Source organism: Dunckerocampus dactyliophorus, chromosome 8, assembly GCF_027744805.1.
Source record: "Dunckerocampus dactyliophorus isolate RoL2022-P2 chromosome 8, RoL_Ddac_1.1, whole genome shotgun sequence".
Taxonomy (NCBI): Eukaryota; Metazoa; Chordata; class Actinopteri; order Syngnathiformes; family Syngnathidae; genus Dunckerocampus; species Dunckerocampus dactyliophorus.
Window position 1 is genome coordinate 2,092,262 of NC_072826.1, and position 23,089 is coordinate 2,115,350.

General features: G+C 42.9%; 1 protein-coding gene across 7 annotated transcripts in view; it reads right to left on the reverse strand.

The window, feature by feature from the left end:
• Window positions 1–5,903: 5,903 nt before the first annotated feature.
• The window catches only part of klhdc8a (kelch domain containing 8A), a 32,808-nt gene continuing 15,622 nt past the window's right edge, over window positions 5,904–23,089 (reverse strand). For 2 of the 7 annotated variants that reach the window (XM_054785029.1, XM_054785031.1), the window contains 8 exons: window positions 22,421–22,446; window positions 22,061–22,236; window positions 21,762–21,972; window positions 21,446–21,610; window positions 19,922–20,140; window positions 9,874–9,975; window positions 9,534–9,682; window positions 5,906–6,859 (listed from right to left, as the gene is read on the reverse strand). In XM_054785029.1, the coding sequence (XP_054641004.1) occupies window positions 6,806–6,859; window positions 9,534–9,682; window positions 9,874–9,975; window positions 19,922–20,140; window positions 21,446–21,610; window positions 21,762–21,972; window positions 22,061–22,225 (1,065 nt within the window). In that variant the 5' untranslated portion in view covers window positions 22,226–22,236; window positions 22,421–22,446 and the 3' untranslated portion in view covers window positions 5,906–6,805. Of the gene's footprint in view, window positions 6,860–9,533; window positions 9,717–9,873; window positions 17,466–19,921; window positions 20,141–21,445; window positions 21,611–21,761; window positions 21,973–22,060; window positions 22,447–23,089 lie in introns of those variants that run through there. The other 5 variants (XM_054785033.1, XM_054785032.1, XM_054785028.1 and 2 more) reach the window with 5 other exon arrangements.

The following is a 23,089-nucleotide window of genomic DNA, read 5'->3' on the forward strand; positions in this document are numbered from 1 at the left end:
TCCTCGGTCTGCCCCGGGGTCTGTGAGGCATCCGACCTAGATCCCCGAGCCACCTCAACTGGCTCATTTCAGCCACTTGTATCCAAGATCATGTTCTTTTGGTCACGACCCAAAGCTTATGACCATAGGTGAGAGTGGGAATGTAGATTGAAAGCTTTGCCTTCTGGCTCAGCTTTCTCTTCATCACGACGGTCCGGTACAGCGACCGCATTGCTGCAGACGCTATGCCGATTCTGCCTGTCGACCGCGCGCTATAACCTTCCCTCACTCGTGAACATGACCCTGAGATACTTGAACTCCTCCACCTGGGGTAGGACCTCATTTCCATATTGGAGGGTGCAATCCACCCTTTTTTGACTGTGAACCATGGCCTCGTATTTGGAGTCTCATCCCAGAAGCTCCACACTCAGCTGCAAACCGCCCCAGTAAACGCTGAAGGTCAAGGCCCGATGAGACCATCAGGACCACATCGTCTGCAAATAGCAGAGACGAGATCCTAAGACGCCCGAAATGGACTCCTCAACGCCTCGGCTGGGCTAGAAATTCTGTCCATCAAAATTATGAACAGAATCTGTGACAAAGGGCAGCCTTGGCGGAGGCCAACGTTCACCGGAAACAGGCTCGACCCCCACAGGCCACCGCGAGGGACACGGTCGAATGCCTTTTCCAAATCCGCAAAGCACATGTAGGCCGGTTGGGCAAACTCCCACGTACTCCAGTACCCTTTGCTAGGGTGTAAAGCCAGTCCAGTGTTCTGCAACTGGGACCAAAACCACATTGCACCTCCTGTAGCCGAGGTTCAACTGTTTGAAGTTTGACTGTTTTGTGTCGGTTTGAAAAAAAATATCACACATCTCTACAAATGACCAATAATTATTTTACCCTGGTAAATCCATAATAAAGGTTCCTTTGAGTCTTATGTCATCCAAAATGCGGTAGCTGCACTCACGGTCCATATTTTTTCTGTGCATACTCATTCTTCAGGGGACAATACAAAAGTAATCTGTGACAAATGTAACATCACCGCCACCGGTTTTTCTCCACTCACATGCTGTGGAAACAAAATGCCGACTGTTAGCCATGCTCCTGTGGCAAGTGACGCGTAAAACTACCTCAAATCTAATTTTTTCCCCCTAAGAAGAGAAGCACCTACGCTAACAGTAAATTAATGTTTGCTTTCAACTGAGCAAAAGTCAAGCTGTGCCACCGGGGTCATGTAAAGACAGGTAAGAGGAAACTGCTTGCTGTAAGGGGTGCCTCTGCTGGTTAATGATCCTCCACAAACCAGGAAGTGAGGTGAGACGAAGGACAAAACAGTGCTGGGCCCACCATCGCAGAGGCGCTCCGTCCCTGGCAACACTGCGGCGGTCTGTGCCAGTTTTGGGCCACTTCTGTCCTGGGGATTCTTTGAGCCCAAAAGAATGTCGAGGGGGAGATTTGGAAACCTTCCCTCAGCTCAAGATGAATGGCTACCCACTAGGGTTGCCAACTCTCTGAAAAATAAATAAGGGACACCTTTTTGGCAGGGCCCGCCAACCCATTGTCGGATGAATTTTTGTGACACAATTTTTATACTATTGACCTGAACCTGAATTTAATTAGATGGATGTCAATGAGAACACATGGGAAACAAAATGAGTCAATCATTTATTTTTACTTTTACATATTTGCATATGTCACATCTGGCTTTTCGCCTTAAAATTGGCACTTCCCTCCCCAGATGACTAACTAGTTCACAAAGTGTAGGACTTTAGGGGGCTTCCACCGTCGTTTGAAACTTCTTCAAAGATCCTGAGGGCTACGGAATAAAAAAGTCAAGCGAGATGTTTTCCACACGGCACAGTGGAGGGGGCGCCATCGCGATCTGGGGTGCTTTTTTTCTTCAATGGAACAATGGAGTTTCAGGTTGTGCAGGGTTGTGAAACGGCAGTTGACTACGTGGGGATGTTGAAGGGGGTCCCTCATGACTGCAGGCCCTCGTCTGTGTGGTAACAACTGGCTTTTATGACAGGACAACGTTGCACTTCACAAAAATGAACATGAATTCCAGACAGTGGATTCCTCCTGTGAAGCCATCTTCACCACCTGGAGCAACATTCCCGCTAGCCTCCTGGAAACACTGGCATCAAGCACGCCCAAACCCAAACAAGAATGGCACAGCCGCTCATTGCTGATTCCTTTTTTGAATGTTTTATTTCTGTTTTAGGAGGTTTCATTTTTTTTAGCTCGTTTGATTAGCTGATGAACAGCCTAAGTTGGTTTAGTGTTTTTTTGCAATAAATTGCTCACTCCCATTTCTTCTTTCTGCATTTTGAAGCTCTAATTAGAACCTTATTAAGATCCAGCTGTGCAAAATGTAAATTATTGCAATTTTTCAACTGGTCTTACCATCTTGATCAGGAGTGTACGTTCAAAATGCGTACATGCTAATGTACAACCTGCAAGATATGCTGGGTAACTAATGCATTTCACTTCAGAGCAATTTTACTTTTTAAAAGCTGGTTTTCTCCTTTTTCTAGTTGGGAACTGATATTTTCCTGAAACCTTTGCTCTACTGCTGATTACTAAAGAACGGGAAAAGGTAAAAGCAAACTTTTTTTCGATGAAAGACGGGAGTCTAATGTTTCTTTTGGTAGGTTCTATGTTTATATAGCCTTAGAACACAATATTCTGTGTGCCTTGAAAGATCAGTCAAAATCGTCTAAAACGGCCGCTACTGAAGGGGTTGTCTTTTGAAAAATGGGGGATTGGATGAGTAAGTTCATCCTCAAATTTCACCCAAAACCCGAACACCCCAACTTTTTGTTACTTCGTGGTCAAGTCACACGCAGCCGCCTAATAAATGACGTACACGTTGTTGCGAATGGAAAGAAAAATGTTAGAAAGTAACAAAGTGAGCCTTACAAATTAACCAGCTTGTCCTCGTCCAAGTATGTGCTGCTGAGAGCGCGTGTGTTTGCGGGTCGGTGAAGAGTAACTGACTGCAGACAACACATAGCTCAGCCATTAAAGAAAAAAAACACATCATGGAGAAATAGATTGAATATTCAGTTGAGAACAGAAAATGTTGATGTGCATTTTGTAACCCAGACCCCCCAAAAGTATAGGTGGAGTGGGGGTTCAAAAAATACTGCTAATTAGCATCAAAGGTGTGTTACACGTACTCTATGTTACGTTGGGCATTCATGGTAGATGTATTCCTTCTTTGATACTTTTTTGTGCTTAAGAGTACAAACGTGCTTTGAATGGGACTAAACACATGTGCACTCAGAATAACGCAACTGAAATCTATTGGGTGTCTTATTATCATTTTTGCTATTCCTATACCGTACATGCTTTCCATAGCAATCTTAAGGCTCAAAGCCTGATAGCATTAGCATATTTCCATTTCCATATTAATTCAGTCACTCAATATACATGTATTCATTTATACAGCAAGAACAGTTGAACTGTAATATTTGACACTCTATTAAAGCATTAGAATTGTTAAATGGGTTTAAAAAGACATTTAATGGCAGAAAATACGCTTTTGGACGCCATGGGCTCTTAGAATTTGAAGTCGTGATGAGTGCACCTGCATACACAAAAGAGGCAGGAAAATGATTGAGAGGAGCATTCATTATATGAGGACATATTCCATCAGGGTTAGTGGTAACAAGTGAAAATGTGTTTGACAATACAGGGACTGCCCTTAGGCATGGGCGTCGTCATCTGGCTGGCGACCAGTCCCAGGTGTAGGCCGCTTCTCGCCCAAAGTCAGCTGGGATAGGCTGTTTATACTCAGCAAGTAACATTTGCTCATGTTATGCAACAGGTGAATTGGAAACCTTGTGTCCAGATCAAATATGACCTTTTGGCAGGCATCCACCACTAGTGGAAATTATTCACAGCAGTGCAGTGACATAATCTATCACTTGAAATCACGTTGTGTCAAAGCAAAGCTCGAGCTGTGATTTACACTAAGCCTGCAACCAATGGGTGAAGTTTGATAGCCACAGAATAAACACAGCATAATCTGTTATTCACTGTTCAATTGTGCTCATTTAAAAAAGTTTTCAATAGCCAAAGTGTGATGGGAGAACTTTGAGAGGCGCTGGCCGAGATAACATCCATCCAACCATTTTCTATACCGCTTCTTCCTCTCCAGGGTCGCGGGGGCATGCTGGAGCCTATCCCAGCTTACTTCAGGCAACAGGTGGGGTACACCCTGGACTGGTCGCCAGCCAATCGCAGGGCACATATAGACAAACAACCATTCACACTCACATTCATTACTACGGACAATTTAGAGAATTTAGAGTCGCCAATTAACCTAACATGCATGTTTTTGGAATGTGGGAGGAAGTACCTGGAGAAAACCCACACACGCACGGGGAGAACATGCAAACTCCACACAGAAAACGCCGAAGGGAGAATCGAACCCACATCTTCCCGATCTCCAGACTGTTACTATGTTGGCCAACGTTATTTTATTTTTATTAAATGATGGACAAATTTTAATTAACAAAGCAAGAATCAAATTTATTTGTGCTCCTAAACGTAATTAAGGTGTTTTCACTCACTTTTTTTGTCTCTCCTACGAGGTTAAGCTTTTTTCCTATTGGATTATGCAAATGATATGCAAATTAGACAATCTAGCGACTTCTAGGACAGCCAATAGCTACTTTTCTTCCTAAAAAGTTGGCAACAGTGGCTACACATTCTTGACCTGACAGGGTAGTACAATGGTGTTCTTCATTTGCTTTAGGAAACTAATGCTATAATTGGTTTCATTCATGAATGCATTCACTGCCATCTGGTGGACATATGAGCAATGACCAGAAGTACGTTTAACCCTCTTGGAAGGAAAACGATGGGTCATTAATAAGTGGAACATCTACAACAGCGTTCAAGATAAAATGTAATATAACCTAACACCTTTTGTACTAGACTCAAATGAAATAACATATAATCTTTAAAAAAAACTTAATACAGCAATGATTGATTTGTGTATTGCCATTTTTGCTATCGACAAATATGTCATGTCAGCGTTTCCGTAGATATTTTCCTCGCTTATTTTGTATTCATTAATTCAAGAAAAATAGGAAGAACTGATGAATTGTAATATTTGACAACCTATTACAGCATTAAACTAGCTAATGGTTTTAATTGCCTTTAGTAGCAAAACATACGTTTTTGGAAATGAGCTAGCTTACCTGACACTGCCATTTTGGGGACGCTGTAGGCTGGAGAGATGTGTCGGTCGTGAAGGAATCGACTGTAGGAGCCGGCTCTTTAAAATAAACGTCAGGAGTCGGTCGTGTCGTTTGCAGCCAATTGGGAGCCGATTAGTTTTTCCCTTGTCTTTTTTTCTGTTAAAGACGAATGTCAAGATTGGTCAAGATGTGTGGAGGCGTCCTTGTTCCACACTGAGCAGGGGGAGGGACGCAGTTTAAACAGCTGCGGTGCTCTTAAAGCAGAGTCGTTCGTGAGAAATTTGCATGAAGAGATTGGACCAATTTTGGCCGAATTTGCCTACATTTTATTATATTTTTGTAGCTGTTCATTGAGATTTAAATAAATCATTTAAATAATACATATTTCATATCATGTATTTTTTTTTTTTACACATAATTTGCTAATAAATAAACTTAAGTCAACAAAAAAATCTGAGGCGCCGCTTGGGAGCCGAGACTCTTTTTAGAGAGCCAAGCCAAAAGAACCGGCTCTCTCAAAAGAGCGAGAATTTTCCATCACTATTAGCCTGAATAAAAAATACAAATAGTCAGTGATTGTCACATGACAACCACTCCAGAAATGTGTCATTTGTGTCACCTTTTGGGTCATTTAAAGTGTCGATGACACGGATTCCTATCCTGCATAACTCTAAATACTGTAAAATAAATACAGTACAGGAGGCACATATATATTCTAACAACCACGTCATGACATCACAACCTGAGAGGACTATTAATAAAATCAACAAAATTGTATTGCTGTGCGAGTAAAATTTGCACTTTGATTGCAGTTTTTTTTACTACACGAGTGACATTTATTATCAAACCTTCCTACTTTCATACAGATGTACAACACAGAGAGGAGCCACAGTATCAGTAACGTGATGTGTTCTATATTGGCCTCATAGAAATATTGCTATTTCTACTCTATATATTTAGTGCAAATGATTATTGGGAACATGGCGGTATTGAGCACAGTAGGGAAGCAGCCACGTGTTGTGGTTTTCATAGCAACTACAGTAGAAGCTGCATGTCAGAACACTGCAAAGCATGTTAACATCTCTATACAATGTAAGACATAAGCGACAAAATACTTTATCCTGTACAGGTGTGCAATACAACGTACAAGGTCAGCTATTCTCCGGATAAAAACATCCAGCTGGGGTGCAGCTTGTATTTTATTGGCCCTTACTTACTGTAAAAATACACTGAATTCATTATTAATGACACGTGTTATCAGCTGTCACCCATACTACCGCTGAGCTGCGATGTTGATGCATGTGCTGACTTGCAACCTACGTTCACTTGCTTTTAGCATCTTTAATGCACAAAATACAGCAAAGTGGCCCCAGCATCCTTCAGCTTTCCTGCATGTGGCCCCCTCACTGGACAAAGTGTGGACACCCCTGCTCTCGGGACTGTGCCTCCACGGCGGTTGGCAGTGTCATTCCATCCCAACAGGTGGCGGTGTGGTCCCGTGTGGTCGCCGCATGAAAAGAACACTTGGATCCAATAGTTCTCAGCTATATTGCACTACTGTGTGACTAAGCAGGCCAGTCCGTGTTGATGGTTTTCCGTCCTGTACCAGGCTACAAATATTCCTCTTCTTTGACATACAGGATCTCATGCGCCGAGCTGGGCACCTAGAAAAGAATCATCAGATGATCACACATTGCATGTATTACAGGCGATGAACTGAAAACGTCTTTACAACAAGATCTATTACATTCAATAACTTACATACAATACAGAAATACCTCGTTGATCGCCGTTAGTTGGTTACAGACCCGACAGTGATAACTGAATTCTTTACAAATCGAATATTTTTGTACTTATGACACAGAAAACATGTTTACAATCTACTAAATATTTTTTAACGTTATTAGAGCCTTCTAGACATGAAATAACACCCCTATAGTCACCTTTTCATTTTTATTAGCAATATAGTAGATATAATTACAGAAAATAAGACATAAAAAAAGACTGTGTGTTCAAATAAATATCTTCAGGACGTGTGGACAGGAAGTGAAACTCAGAGTTGAGTTTTAGCTGAATAACAGCCACAACAGCCCCCCGTGTTGTTATTGATATTATTATTATTATGTTATTATTATTATTGTGTGCAGTGGTGCGTTCTAAAGCTATAAAAAGAGGCTAAGAATGCACGTAATGGGACACACCTATTCCGCCAATAACGCCTTTCTGATAAAACCTCCAAACTAACCAAGCTACAGCGACATTGTTATTATTATTATCATTATTATTAACATTGTTACGCCGAAAAAGTACGTTAGCGGTGCAGTGACACCTCGCCACACCACACCAGCTAGCTACTAGCCGGATAGCGACTAGCTTCAACCCACACTTGCCACACTCACAACACCTCAGGACACTGCCGAAAGCTAACGCTACATGTGGATTTGTTTTTGCGTTTGGAAAAATTAACTCTAGGTGTAGCGTTCCTTTCCATGTTGATATGTGAAATCAATGCTTAAAAATGACCAAAATGGTGCATTCATGAGCTGACTCTTTCCAGCTGCTTTTATATCTTTAGAACGTGTTTGTGTATCACATAAGGATCATGGATGAGGGGTAAAAGTCCCCCCAAAAGTGCAGTTTTCCTTTAAACCTGCAATAAAATCCCATTGTTCTGGCGATCGTGTCATGTCCTGTGTGCTGCTCTGCTGCCCTCTATCTGCCACACTCGTTGCCGGATTGTTACCTGCTCCTCCCAGCATTGTAGTTCCTCAAGCTTCGGTACTCTCCGGTCGCTTTTTGTCCTTGTTTTTGTACACACCACAGTGTTCCCTGCCAGGCTTTCTGCTGCAGTGGTGAGTGCTATTATTAGCCGCTGTTCCTGCTTGGTTCTCAGCAGCGTTTTCATTTAGTACTTTTCTCTGCTACCCTTTCGCACCTCCCTTAGTTTTTCCCTGCTAGTTATCCGTGCTAGGCAGCGTTCTTAGCTTGTATTTTCCCCTGTGACTAGGTCCGGGTAGTTTTAGTTTCTACTTTGCATTTTTGTGTTTTCCCGTATTTTTTCACTGTGTGGTCTACTTTTGTTAGTAAATGTTTGTTCCACGGACTGTCTCGTCTCTGCATTTGGGCCCCGGTACTCTTGGCTGTGGCCAATCGTAACAGATCAAGTCTCACCGAACCATTACTGACACATAGTGATCAATGTAGAATACCACATTTAGAATACACAATTTTAATGCGGCTGCTTTGTTCCTTGTAGACCTGTCACGAAAACCAATTTTGCTGATCGATAATTGTGCTACAAATTAGCCCCGATAATTGCTATTATTAACATTTTTTGAGACATTTTTTTCATAAATTATTGTCATGAGAGGTGTAATTCACATTTGAACCACTAGATGGTACTCAAGTATAGTGTACCTGTGTGAGCCACATCAGCTTGACCCAGAAGTTGCCCGTATGATACAGGCAGCTTCTGAGCCCATTTTGTCATGAATTAAATGGCATAAATTCCTGTCACGGTAACAAATTTTGCTGGCAGATCACTGTTGTACAAATTATTGTCGATAATCGATGTTATTGACATTTTTTGAGGCAATTTTTTTCATGATTTATATTGCATAATAATGCGGGTACATTGTATCAAATACCATAAACTTGAATTTCTCAAAAGAGTTGGGAAAACTGAAAAGGATGGTTGTGCTTCAGGTGTGCATACAAGTCGGTCGTGCTCCCCTGCTTCCTCATCGCTACTTTCGAACAAATGTGACAAACCGGTCCGTCGGCGTTTCATACGCTCACCTTGTTCATTCTGTTTAAAACCGAAATATTGCCACAATGGGGCTGTTGCGTTCGCCGTAGAAACCACCGCTCCTGTGCCTTCATTCATGTTAGCACATGTTTTCTCACGAGGCTAATTTGGTGCTCAACAAAGAGGCTGAATGAGAGGACGGTTCACTCTCTCAGTTCATTCCACTATAGAACCAATGCGCACCGACAGATACAGAGTGAACCCTCTTGTCATCCGGCCTGTGTGGTACACAGAAACGAGCAGGTGAAACACATAATTATGGACCTGTTTGTTTTTTTAATCGTTCGATTTATGGATTAACGCGACAGGCCTACTTCCTTGTATTTTTATTTTCATTCATTTAGCCATATTTATGCTTGACCAAGCTTAATTTAGGCAACAAATACATAACAGTTCATTCAATATGCATATTTTTTGGACTACTTTCAATGATGAACCAGCATCATTTCGTGTGAAGCCGCGATGTGGCGAGGGACATGTGTAAATCTATTTTAGTCCACAGGTAACCAGATGGAGATATTTAACTTTACCTGGTTGACTCCACCCACTACTAGAAGGCGATCTCTGACGACGATGGAGGAGGCCGTGCATCGGGGGAAGGTCATGGGAGCCAGCCTCTCCCACTTTTTCCTCTGGGGATGAAAAGCCTCCACTGTGTCCAGCGCAGACGGCTGATGACCTGATCAGATCACCACGACATCGTGACGAGTCAGCTACAAATGCATCACGGTGAACGACCACAGTGCATCCTACCAGCAGGGGCGCTGGCGGGGACTTTTTGGAATTTGTCTAACGTCTGACTATTTTCTTGCCCCCGCTCCCGCCCCAAAAACTGTTTTTTTTGCATTGTGACCCATTCTCCTGGCTTACCAAGTCCTCCTGCTACCACCATGCGGTCCCGCAGCACCGCAGCAGCAAAGTCGGCTCTCTTTGTCTTCAAGGCGACCGTCTCATCTGACTTCAGCCACGCTCCTGAAGCAGGAAAATAAGACTGGCACCAATGGTCTGAGGAAAACAATTACAAAAAGGCAGAGGCGACTATCGATCGGGACCTGTCTCTCTTCCTTCGGCGAAGAGGCTGCAGGAGTCCATGGGAAGAGACACAGTCCGAAGCGTTATTCTGTCTGACCTATTTTTCAATACATTTCGTAAATCTAATATCAGCGTGTGAGTCTTCTTTCCTTCCCATCGTATGGGAGGTGAAATTGACTTCATTCATTTTCTAAAGTGGTCCTTTTCACCTTGGAGAAAGGTTGTGGAGAATTTCATCTCCAGCAACACACAGTTGCTTGCTCCTTTGAGGTTGCGCACATGACAGGACATGACCCAATAATCCAGGCTGAAAAAATAGCAGTTAGTATGGTCAGATTTTGAGAAAATGTCTCACTTTTAGTGCAGACGAATAAATACACGCCTTCTATCCCGGTTCCCCGCACGCAGTGGAGCATACCAATATAATGCACCCTTGTGGTTTCCTGCTCAAAATTTCTACTTTCTGATAGTGTGAGGATATGCTTGTTTTGGAGCGGTTGTTTGTTTCAATAAAGTGATTACTGATCGACCACCTCTTTGTTATTCACTCTGTAGCGGCCTCTTGGAATGAATTAGTCAGACGTGGAGTTTCAAACGGGTGCCTTTATTCTTCCGGCTCAGTTCTTGCACCTCATTTTGCCTTCCAAGGGCGCTAGCTTAAACACGAGGTAGTCTTCCACATTAGCCTACCACCAGCCAGGTTGAAACTGAGAAAATATGTGAGCACTTTTTGCGTGGGGTTGCAATCACCATTAGCGAAGTTAACCTTTTGACACAGGAAAAGAAAAAACGTTCCGCCAAAATAAGAGCATGCCAACATCCGGTGGCAGGACTACATTCTTCAAAATAAATGAGTGAATAACTGAGCATAAAGAACGTAAACATGTCATTTACACTCCCACCAAATCCTATGACAATGAATGAACAAAAATACAAGGCGTAAATGAATTGCATAGGATTTCTTGTCTCCAATAAATGAATGGCTGCAAGATACAATCAGAGGTATGACCGTACATCTTCATACACGATAATCTGCGTGCACATTGCCATTGTTAGCTTATTCTAATCAATTCTCAAGAAGAAGCACTAATTTTTGGACTGGTCTCTCAATAACTGAATGCTTGAAAGGAGGACCTTGTTTTCTCTGGTGGTTTCGCTCACCTACACGCACTTTGGCTCGGCGAACTAAGCCATCGCTACCCTGAACGACTTCAACCACTAGACCTAGTTGCCAATGACATCTTGGGAGGTTGTCATCTTTGATGATGACAATGTCGTTCACTTTGAGGTTGCGCTGAGGTAGGTGCCACTTTTGTCTTGTAGATATATTCAGAAGGTACTCTTTTCTCCAGCGACTCCAGAATTGTTCAATTAGGTACTGTACTCTCCTCCACCTCTTGGTTGCATATAGATCTTCCTTCACAAACACACCGGGAGGAGGAAGAGCAACTTTGGACTTCATCATTATGAGGTGGTTTGGTGTTATGGGTTCTAGTGCCTGAGGGTCATTGATTCCGTCCACTGTTAATGGGCGGCTATTAACAATAGCCATGGCCTCATACAGCATTGTTCGAAGGGAGGCGTCGTCCAGCCGACCTGGGCATTGAGCAAAGGTTGCGTTCAACACCTTTCTGACTGTTCTTATTTGTCTTTCCCAGACACCACCTGCGTGACTGGCGGAGGGGGCATTGAAGACAAATTCACATTGCTTTTCAGTGAGGAATATTTCAAGTAACTTGCTGTCACATTGTTTGAGTGCTTCCTTAAACTCGTTTTTAGCACCCACAAAATTAGAGCCTTGGTCACAGTACAGTTGTCGAACAGCACCTCTAATGCTAATAAAGCATCTCAATGCGTTGATGAATGAGTCCGTCGACAAATCATCGAGCATTTCAATGTGCACAGCTCTAGAGTACAAACATGTGAAAATCAAGCCATATTTTTTGTTCTCTTTGCGGGCTTTCTTCACAATGAATGGACCGAAACAGTCCATACCACTGTAGGTGAAGGGTGCTGAAGCTTCAACACGTTCTTTAGGAAGTTCGGCCATTTTCTGGTTCTCTGTCGGCCTACGAAGTTTGCGACAAAGCACACAGGTATGTATGCACTTCGCAACCAGCTTACTCCCACCAATAACCCAGAATCCATTACTCCTAAGTTCCATTTGAGTCTGGCCTCGACCTTGATGCATTGTCTTGGCATGATAATGACACACAATCAGCTTAGTGATGTGACTGTTGTTGGGTAGAATGGTGGGGTGTTTGACTTTGTGACCAAGAGAAGAGTTTTTTAGTCTCCCGCCAACACATATAAGTCCTTCAGACAAGATAGGGTCAAGATTGAAAAGCGCGCTTGAACTTGGAAGGACATTTTTGCTTTGTAGCGCCTTAAACTCATGGGGGAAGGCCTGCTGCTGAACAATTTTTATCACTGCCTCCGCAGCCTTCTCATGCTCCTCAACAGTCACATGGTCACTGTGTTTGTGACTAGACTTCAGCCTCTTGATTCTTGCGACCACCTTGAGAAGCCTTATCCAAGAGGAAAAGCGACTCAGACGACTGAGGATGTCATTACTCTGGTTGACTTTGGTTGCAAGCACCTGAATTGCCTTGACTTCAGGGTCACCGACGAGTAATTCTGTTGAAGCGGTGGGTGTCAAATGTAACTCACTTTCCCAGAGGAATTTTGGTCCTTTCAGCCAGTTGGTTGTGTGAAGGTCTGAAGCTCGGAGACCTCGGGACGCGTGATCAGCTGGATTTTCTGAGGTGTCCACATAATGCCACTGACTGGGACTGCTGTTATCTCTAATAAGCTGAACACGGTTCGCTACAAATATGTGGAACCTACGGGCATCGTTGTTTATGTACCCTAGCACAACTCGAGAGTCTGTCCAGAAGACTTCTTGATCAACCTTCATGTCAAGTTCACTTTTTAGCATGATGCTAACCTTTGTAGACACCACTGCTGCCATGAGTTCAAGTCTTGGGATACTCGTGACCTTCGAGGGTGCGACCCTAGCTTTCGCCAAGACGAGATTGCAATGGACCTCATTCATGTCATTTTGGTATCTGAGGTAAGAACATACACCATACCCTACACAGCTGGCATCCGAAAAATGGTGTAATTCTACTCTGACAATATTGTGGAAGTCATGGGGATGGTAACATCTTGGGATTGAGACCTCTTTGAGCTTATGAAGACCCTTCATCCACTCCTCCCACCGTGGCTTCATATCATCTGGGAGTGGATCATCCCATCCAGTACCTCTATGGCACAGCTCTTGAAGGATAAGTTTTCCACTCAGGCTGAATGGAGCAATGAATCCCAACGGGTCATAAAGAGAGGCAATGACAGACAAGCAACTGCGACGGGTTGGTGGCTGATCCTTTAAACTGATGTCAAAGCCAAATGTGTCATCTTTCACCGACCATTGGATTCCGAGTGCCCGCTCTGATGGAACAGAGTCAAAGCTTAGATGCTCGATGTTTGCTGCCTTTTCTGAGGGGTTCAAGTGGGTGAGGGCTGCTTCCTTATTTGAGTTGAATTTATGAAGGTGAAGGCCTCCTCTTTTACACAACTCTTGGGCCTCAGTGATTAGCTTCTTGGCATCGGCTACTGATTGGACACTGACGAGCCCGTCGTCCACATAAAAATGTTTCTCCACAAATGTTGATGCTATTGGATAATCGGCTTTGTATTGATGTGCCAAATGTTTTAAGCCAAAATTGGCGCATCCCGGAGACGAAGCAGCTCCGAAAAGATGAACGGTCATTCTGTACTCCTGTACTTCCTTATCCACATCACCATCTTGCCACCATAGGAATTTGAGATAATTCCGAAATTCAGGAGTGACGGAAAAGTGATAAAACATTCTTTCGATGTCACAGATAATGGCGACGGCCTCTTTCCGAAAACGGCAAAGTACTCCCACCAGAGGATTGATCAAATCGGGTCCAGTTAGCAGAGTGTCATTCAGCGAAAGACCATGGAATTTGGCTGCACAGTCAAAGACAACTCTGAGCTTCTCTGGTTTTCTTGGGTGATAAACGCCATGATGTGGAAGGTACCACACTGTCTCTCCCTCGGATGTTGTAGGGGCAGGCTCTGCGTCACCCTTTTTTATCGTTTCTTCCATGAATGTTTTGTATTGCTCATAGTATTGTTTGTTAGCCTTTAATTTCCTTTTAAGACACTGCAGGCGAATTGTGGCTAGTCTCTTATTGTTTGGCAGGTTGGGTGGACTGTTGCCCTTGAATGGGAGGGGCATCTCATAGTGTCCGTCTTCCTTTTGTGTAATGTGGTCGCTAAGAAGCTGTATGAATTGAACGTCGTTCTGCGAAACATACTTTTCTTCATAAGTTCTCTCAATAAAGTCTGATTCCAGGGACTTTAAAACGTCTGCTGGTGATGGAATCTGCAGTTGTTTCACTGTGAGCCGGTGCACAAAGCTGTGGCTTCCTTGCCTGTCTAGGTGGGGGTTTGATGAGCCTATTATACTCCACCCGAGTGTCCCTCTCTGCGCAAACGGTTCATTTTTGCCACCTATGATAACTTCAAATGGGACCAGTGCTGATGGACAGTCATATCCAATCAGGAGTCCTACATCACAGTCTTGGAGAAGTGGTAATTTATCTGCCAAATGTCTAAGATGAGGCCATGATATCGCTGTTTCCTTTGTGGGGATGTAAGACTTGTCTACTGGGATAAAGTTACGACTGTAGGCTTGCTGTAGCTGAATGTGGTCCTCTGAGTTGAGACCTCGAACTTGTAAACCACAAACGCTTTTGCTAGAAATTACTGTGTCCATAGCCGTCATCGTGCTAAGTTTCAGCTTTACTGGTCGAACTTCCACGTTCAGTTTGTCGAGTACATCTTCTAAGACAAACGTTGAGTCACTCTGTGTGTCTAATATTGCGTATGTCAATACTTCTCTGTGTGGCTCTTGTACTGAAGATACAAAAACTGGGACTATACTTGATGTGGCAGGAGCACGTTGTGTTGATGTATGGGACACAACTTTATGCATTTCGTGGCTTACATCTCCTTCTGTGGATGTAGAGCTGTTCGTTAGTTCATCCACAGGGTTCTGCTTCCTGTCTTCATGCAAGCAAGTTGGATGACGACGGCTGCATATGTTGCACGTGTGTCGTCTCTTACAAACCTTTGTCACATGACCCTTTCTCAAGCACCCAAAGCAGAGGTGATTTTCTTGGATAAACGCCTTTTTTTCTTCAGCACTCTTTACTGTGAAAGTGGGACACTGCGCAATGCCATGAGTTTCGTTTTTACAGACAGGACAAGGTAATTTTGGCTTAGTACTGTTTGCTTCCTGCTTCTCGTGAAGGACTCTTTTTGCTTGAGTGTTTGTGTTGAGAGCTTTGGCTCTCTTTGGTAGCTTTTCATCCGTGGGTTTGAAATTCATCAACATTGGAGAGGCAATTGGGTTGCAGGCTATTCGGGCTTCTTTGTTCAGGAACTCTGTGAAACACACAAAATCAGGATAACTTCCGGACATGTCAAGTTCATCAACAACAATTCGACTCCACTTGCGTACAATCCATTCTGGTAGCTTTTTCAGCATCTTGTGATTTTCTTCACAGTCGTTAAGAATAGCTAGCCCTTTGACATGTGGGATTGCTTCAGTGCAGCTTTGGAGAAAGTCGGCAAACTCTCGCAGTGCTAATGGGTCATTTGTGTTGATCTTTGGCCATCTCATAAGCTTATCTCGGAAGGCTTTTTGTATGATGAACGGGTTACCATATCTGTCCTCTAAGACTTTCCATGCTCCCTTGTATGCACTCTCTGAATCTCGATAGAAGAAACCTTGTACTGCCTTTTGCGCTTCTCCAGCAAGATAATTTTTGAGATAAAACATCTTCTCACTTGATGGGAGGGACTTTCGGTCAATAAGAGTCATGAAAGTCAATTTCCAGTCTGTAAACCTTAAAGGGTCACCACTGAATGTTGTAGGTTCTGGGACTGGCAATCGGCTCATACTTAATGAGCTGGCAATCGCTTGGGCCAAACTAACAGACTCCTGTGTCATTGTTACTTCAGGAGCTCCTTGGTAAGGATGGAATGATGCAGCATTTGGATTCAGTTGGGCTTCAGATTTCGTTCTAAAGCAAGCATAGTTAACATTGTTGCTCAATTCTTCCTCCTGGTTCTCAAAACCTTCAAAGTCGTCATAAGCTCTCACACGAGCTTCTGCTACAGCGACTTCCTTTTCTGCTTGTAACTGCTGTAGTTTTGCTCTCTCTTCCTCAAGCTGTTGTTTCATTTGCACCTCCTTTTGTCTGATCTCTGACAACATTTTTGCCTCTTTAAGTTTCCATTCATTTTCTAACTTTTGAAGATGTGCCCTTTGTGCTTGAATTTCTTTCACAGCCTTAGATTGTTCCAGTTTAGCGGCGAGCTCCGCTTGTGCATCTGCTTTGCTGTTGTTGGTGCTCTCTGAGCTGGAGTGACTGCTCGATCTCTCTGATGACTTTGACGAGCTCGAAGTTTCAGTTATGGTGTGACCAAATATGGAACCGTGTTCATTTTTGTTTAATACTTCTCTCACCCTTTCTTTCTCGAGCTGGTCATTGTAATCTTCATCAACAGTCCTCAGCCGGTTACTGATGAGGTCACTTATTTCCTTTGTTAGTGTGATACAAGCATCCATCTTGTTGACAATTTCAGGCGTGGTGTTACCTTTACGCAGAATGGATTCATACTGGAGTCTTAAAGTATCATGCTTTGCTTGAATGTCTTGTTGCAATTTATTAAGTTCTTGTGTTGAACAGACTGATTTTAATGTTGTCCTAGTCAGCCTTGCTGCTAATTTCCAAAAATGATAATCCTTATTAAACATCATCTCATGCTTTTTGATGTTTTGACTATGCATTGTTTGACCTTTCTCTGTTAGCCTTCTCTCACGCGAACTGGACCTGGTTTGTATGTCTGTTGAAGCATCTGCCTTTTCAGATGGTAATGACATTTTGTTTGTTTTTGAGCTGTTTTATGTCCGTTACGGCCTTCAAGTGTCTTATGCCTGAGTCTATACTGATAAGCTGTAGTTGTCCTTTACTACAGAGTGATACATATGTCAAGCAATTACTAATTATGGCCACCCAAATGACTTTTAAACAGTGCCCCAAAATATCACAAATGAACACTTTACAGTTGAAGTGCTTCACCTTTTAAACCATTTCCTAGACAGACACATGCCAGTACCTTGAAACATTCGCCTATTTCTTAATTGTTATGTGTACTGTCCCTTTTTAATCTTGCCTGGTCGCAGGAGATCAACGTGAGCAGAGTCAGCTGGCTGGTAACAGGTGGGTAGCTGGATGTTGGACGTGATGGCATCAACTCCTTGAAGTGATGGCAGGACTGGTGCAGCGTTGACGTTTTACCACAGCGATGAGTTTTCACTGTAGCGGCCTCTTGGAATGAATTAGTCAGACGTGGAGTTTCAAACGGGTGCCTTTATTCTTCCGGCTCAGTTCTTGCACCTCATTTTGCCTTCCAAGGGCGCTAGCTTAAACACGAGGTAGTCTTCCACATTAGCCTACCACCAGCCAGGTTGAAACTGAGAAAATATGTGAGCACTTTTTGCGTGGGGTTGCAATCACCATTAGCGAAGTTAACCTTTTGACACAGGAAAAGAAAAAACGTTCCGCCAAAATAAGAGCATGCCAACATCCGGTGGCAGGACTACATTCTTCAAAATAAATGAGTGAATAACTGAGCATAAAGAACGTAAACATGTCATTTACACACTCTATCAACACAAAAAAATCACAATCTGCGAGACGTGTAACCTGGAAGAGTTTGCAGCTGTGGAATGGGCAGATTACACATTTATAATGATGGCTTTTGACTGTCTTATGCCTCGTTAAGGTGTTATTTTGTCCTGACAGGTTGTAATAGTTAAAGTGCTGCCGTTGTTAGTCGTGTATAATTGAATGATTTTGACTTTTGCTCTGAATTTGGCACTCTTATTAAGAAGAATGGTTGGGAATTTCGTGCTATATACAATATTGTTTCCACTTTAATATTCCAGAGGAGTAGTTTATACCAGAGGATTCGCTCCATTGTGCAGATCGCTGCACGTACAGTACGTTGTTTGAATAGGTCCGCAAGGCTATTTTCCAAACAGTTCCGCGGCAAAACTGCAGCGAGTTTGAGTTTGACACGTGTGACCTATAAGAACCCTGAGAAGAAGTCATCAGTAGTTGTAAATGTTGTGTTTGACCCTATCATACTGTATCAACTGAGCTGTTACAGACTGCATGACATCTCATTCATATTCTTGCTGTGCGTGAATTGGAGACTCCAAACGGTCCACAGGTGTGAATGTGAGTGTACACGCTGGTTTCCTGATCTGTGCCAAGTCTGTGGCGTACTCCGTCTCTTGTCTGAAATCAGTCAGGACAGGGCCGAGCTCACCTGCGACTCCCAAGAGGACATGGAAAGTGCATGGATTTGTCATCAAAAAAGAGTTCATGTCCTTGAGCATGAGTTTGAAATTAAGCTCTACCAGGATGATAAGAAAACAAAAGCATACTTAATTCTTTAGAGTGCAGTGAGGGACAGATTTAATTATGCAAATTGTATGCAGATTGTTTATTTTTTTGTTTGTTTTTAGGTGTCAGGCAACATACCTTCTTCAATTTGTAGGCGGTGTGCACATAAACAAGCCAACTAAAGGTTAATAGTCATTTTGACAGCAGAGGAAATCATTAAGCAAGCTGGCATCGAGGGGGGGTCTGCAATATTTGTGGTTATAACCTACTGTATGCCAAGGACATCCTTTCACCGCCAGTTTGTTGCTTGTTATACAGACATAATCCTCTGCAGTGCTGCAGTCCTTACCCATATTTATTTTTCTTTCACAGTTTGTTTTGTGCTTTTGCGTGTTAGCTTGCCTGTGCGCTGCATGCTCACCAGTGGAACTCACAAGGTGGGTGCAACATCAAGCGGAAACGTAATAGAAAATGACTGAATGAGTGCAGATTGGACGACCACCTGTGCTTGTGTGTGGAAAGATATGGCTGAAGATAGATAATAAAGCAATCTGTTATGTGATCGCATAATTCAAATCCCTCCTCGTTGCCAGTTTCCCCATCTGCAGCTCATCTTGCCATCTCATCTATGCCGAAATGAAACTTTGGGAAACGGAGTACAGCCGTCCCTCACCACACGGCGGTTCGAATTTCGCGGGTTCAAAGACGCATGTGTACGTTTTTATAAACCCGAATGCCCAATCTCAACAACGTATTTATACGTCTTTTACGCTTTTTTGCGCGACGCGAGAGGCAAAAAGAGGTGATGATGTAACTCTCGGCGAATACATTTCACAGTACACTCTCTCCTTCAGGTATCCCCACAGAATGTGTGGCAATGTCACATTCATTCTTGCTCCCAGCTCATCTTAACCATCAACAGACATTCTCAACACACACAATACACCTTCAGCCTTCAGAATAAGAGTGCCACATTAAAGTTGATTGCTTCTGATACGGTGTACTCGCATTTGCCATATATTATCATTACCTTCATGAAAAAACTGGTCTCAAAATAATGTTGACAATAATATCGTTTATCTGCAATAATTTGTAGGACAATTATCGTCCGGCAAAATTTGTTGTCATGACAGGCCGATGAGGATGAGTCTTAAATGGCTTAATGCGCGTATTATGTCTACTATATTGGGTAACGTGAGTGTAGGAGCGTAGGACAAAAGGATTGTGGATGATGGACAAAATTCAAATAGAAGTGCAGTTTTCCTTTGGACATTTTGTTCAGTCTTAAAAAGTGCTGATATGCAATTGACCGACTAAAGGATTTGTTTTCAACTCAAATGAACCAATTTAAAAATAAAAGCTTAAAGCCATACCTCGGTGAGTGTCAAAAATGCTGACATTCTTGGTAAACTTTGAGCTTTGATGTCCTCCTCCTTGCCGCAGGCCTCCCAGCAAACACAGCCTCCCAGCAGCGTCCCATATCACACCCGCGTACGAGCACTTAGACGACAGCATTGGAAGCGTCGTCCATGAGCGTGTGTCTGTGTCGTACATCTCAAAGGCCTTCACCGACCGCTTACACTGGCGGCCGCCTAATACAACAACGCACAATAAAATAGAAAAGAATGTTCATTCAAAAGAACATGACTGGATGTGATATGTTTATCAAGTGAATATGCACATAGAAAAGTTAAATATTCAAAAAGAATTTTAAGGCAGTCACACATATAATATATACAATAATGTACATAATAACATACACATACACAGTGGTGTGAAAAAGTGTTTGCCCCCTTCCTGATTTCTTATTTTTGTCACACTTAAATGTTTCAGATCATCAAAGTAATTTCAATATTAGTCAATGACAACACAACTGAACACAAAATGCAGTTTTTAAATGACACTTTTTTATTATTCAGGGAGAAAAAAACCTACAAAAAAACAAATATTCCTCTTCTTTGACATACAAAAAACCAAACCTACATGGCCCTGTGTGAAAAAGTGACCCCCCCCCTGTTAAAACATAACTTCATTGAGATGAATTGAGATCTATCAGTCTGGAAAAGGTTATAAAGCCATTTCTAAAGCTTTAGGACTCCAGCGAACCACAGTGAGAGCCATTATCCACAAATAGCGAAAACACAGAACAGTGGTGAACCTTCCCAGGAGTGGCCAACCAACCAAAATCACCCCAAGAGTGCAGTGACACTCATCCAAGAGGTCACAAAAGACCCCACAACAACATCCAAACAACTGCAGGCCTCACTTGCCTCAGTTAAGGTCAGTGTTCATGACTCCACCATAAGAAAGACACTGGGCAAAAACGGAGTTCCAAGACAAAAAACACAGCTAGGCAAAAAGAACATTAAGGCTCGTCTCAATTTAGCCAGAAAACCTCTTGATGATCCCCGAGACCTCTGGGAAAATACTCCAACGACACAAAAGTTGGACTTTTTGTAAGGTGTCTGTCCCATTACATCTGGCGTAAATGTAATGCTGCATTTCAGAAAAGGAAAATCATACCAACAGTAATATATGGTGGTGGTAGTGTGATGGTGACGCTTGATTACAGTTGCTGCTGCTAAGGGTGGCCCAACCAGTTATTAGTTTTAGGGGGCAATCACTTTTTCACACAGGGCCATGTAGCTCCCGTTTAAAAACTGCATTTCGTGTTCAATTGTGTTGTTATTGACTAATTTGAAATTTGAAATTTGTTTGATAACCTGAATCATTTAAGAGTGACAAACATGCAAACACACACACACACACACACACACACACACATATATATATATATATATATATATATATATATATATATATATGTAACAAGATTTTTTTTTGTATTAGAATAAACCTGCTACATAAGTCAGTATTTTTCTCACATTAGGTGATACCTGCTACATAGAGTTTGTTGTCTAGTAAATTTGTGTTGGCATCATAGCGTGGTGTCGGCATGGGAGGAAGTAGAGCCCACACATCCTTTCGAAAGTCATACTGCTGAAGGATGTTACGCGGGAGCAGGTCAGCGCCCATTCCTCCCACAGCCAGAGCACGACCATCTAGACACAAACACGCAAAAAAACGGCAATCACTGGGTAGTGTGTACTGTACAAGCTCAGGGGGAAATGGGTTGGTGGCAATAATAAAATATGTATAATCTAGTTAAAAATGAAAGTTAACGACAGCATAGATTTAATTTGAATCCTATACCTTTCACAGTGATGGATACACCCATCAGGGCCTCTCGAAGGGGACTCCTCTTCCTCCACCTTCCTTCTTCTGTGTTATATATTTCCACCACCTTCAATGGACTCTGGTCCTCCCCCACTCCTCCAACCACCAGGATCTGCTTTCCAAATGCTGCCACAGCGGCACCAGCACGTGGAGTGGGCATAGAGGGCAGGCTTATCCATCGGTCCCCCTACAAACATATACCGTACATTGATTGCTCTATTTAGATCTCAACACATTTACGGCAATTCAACTCTGACAACAACACTGTTTTGTACCTCCGGGGAGTACAGTTCCACAGTGGGGCACGGCCTCCCTGCAGCATCGCAGCCCCCCAGCATGTACATCTGCCCTCCAACCTCAGATAGCGTGTGGTAGACACGGCCGCTGGACAGTCGTGCCAGGCTCTGCCAGTGAAACTCATGAGCTGAAGGCACCGCCATGGCCTCCGTAGCTTAAAGACAGCAAGGACAAGTGGAAGGTGCAGATTAAGGGGAATTGGGTTGGTGGGGGTTGATAAAGTGAAGCTGATGATGAATGAGAGCTGGGAGACTGAGGAACTGAGGAGAAGGTCCCGGTGGAAGTGATGGTAAGTGGTGGGAGTGTCGAATTAGGTAAAGGAAAGGGCAAAATCCCACCTCAAGGCACTCCTTTAAATTTGTCCCTGCAGTGAAAGAAAAAAATGGAGATCAAGTGTTAAAAAGTAAAGCTTTTAAACAAAATTTGTCAACTAAAATATACCTCCATTTACTAGTAGGGAACTGATATTTTCCTTAAACTTACTACGTTCTACTGCTGATTACTAAAGAAAGGAAAAAGGGAGGAACAAACTTTTTTGCGTGATGAAAGACGGGAGTCTAATGTTTCTTTTGGTGGTTTCCATGTTTATATAACCATAGAACACATATCCTGTGTGCATTGAAAGATCAGTCAAAATCATCTAAAATGGCCGCTACTGGAGGGGTTGTCTTTTGAAAAATGGCTGGGATTGAATGAGTTAATTAGCTTGTGCACTTCATCATGTCTACCAAGTGTAAAGCAGGCTCTTCTGGATGGAAGTGCACTGAGAGAAAGAAAAGCCATCACCCTGGAAGTGAAAATAGACATCATCGGGATGTCATTATGTCATTATGGTCAAATATCGTATCCTTGACAATGAACTGTAAAATCATCTGCTCCTATGAAAGCGACAGTGATAACTAGGCAATGCAGTGGTCTTATTATTGAGGTGGAAAGGTTACTTATGCTCTGGCTGGATGACCAGAACCAACACTGTATCGCAGTGAGCTTTATGTTGATTCAGAAAG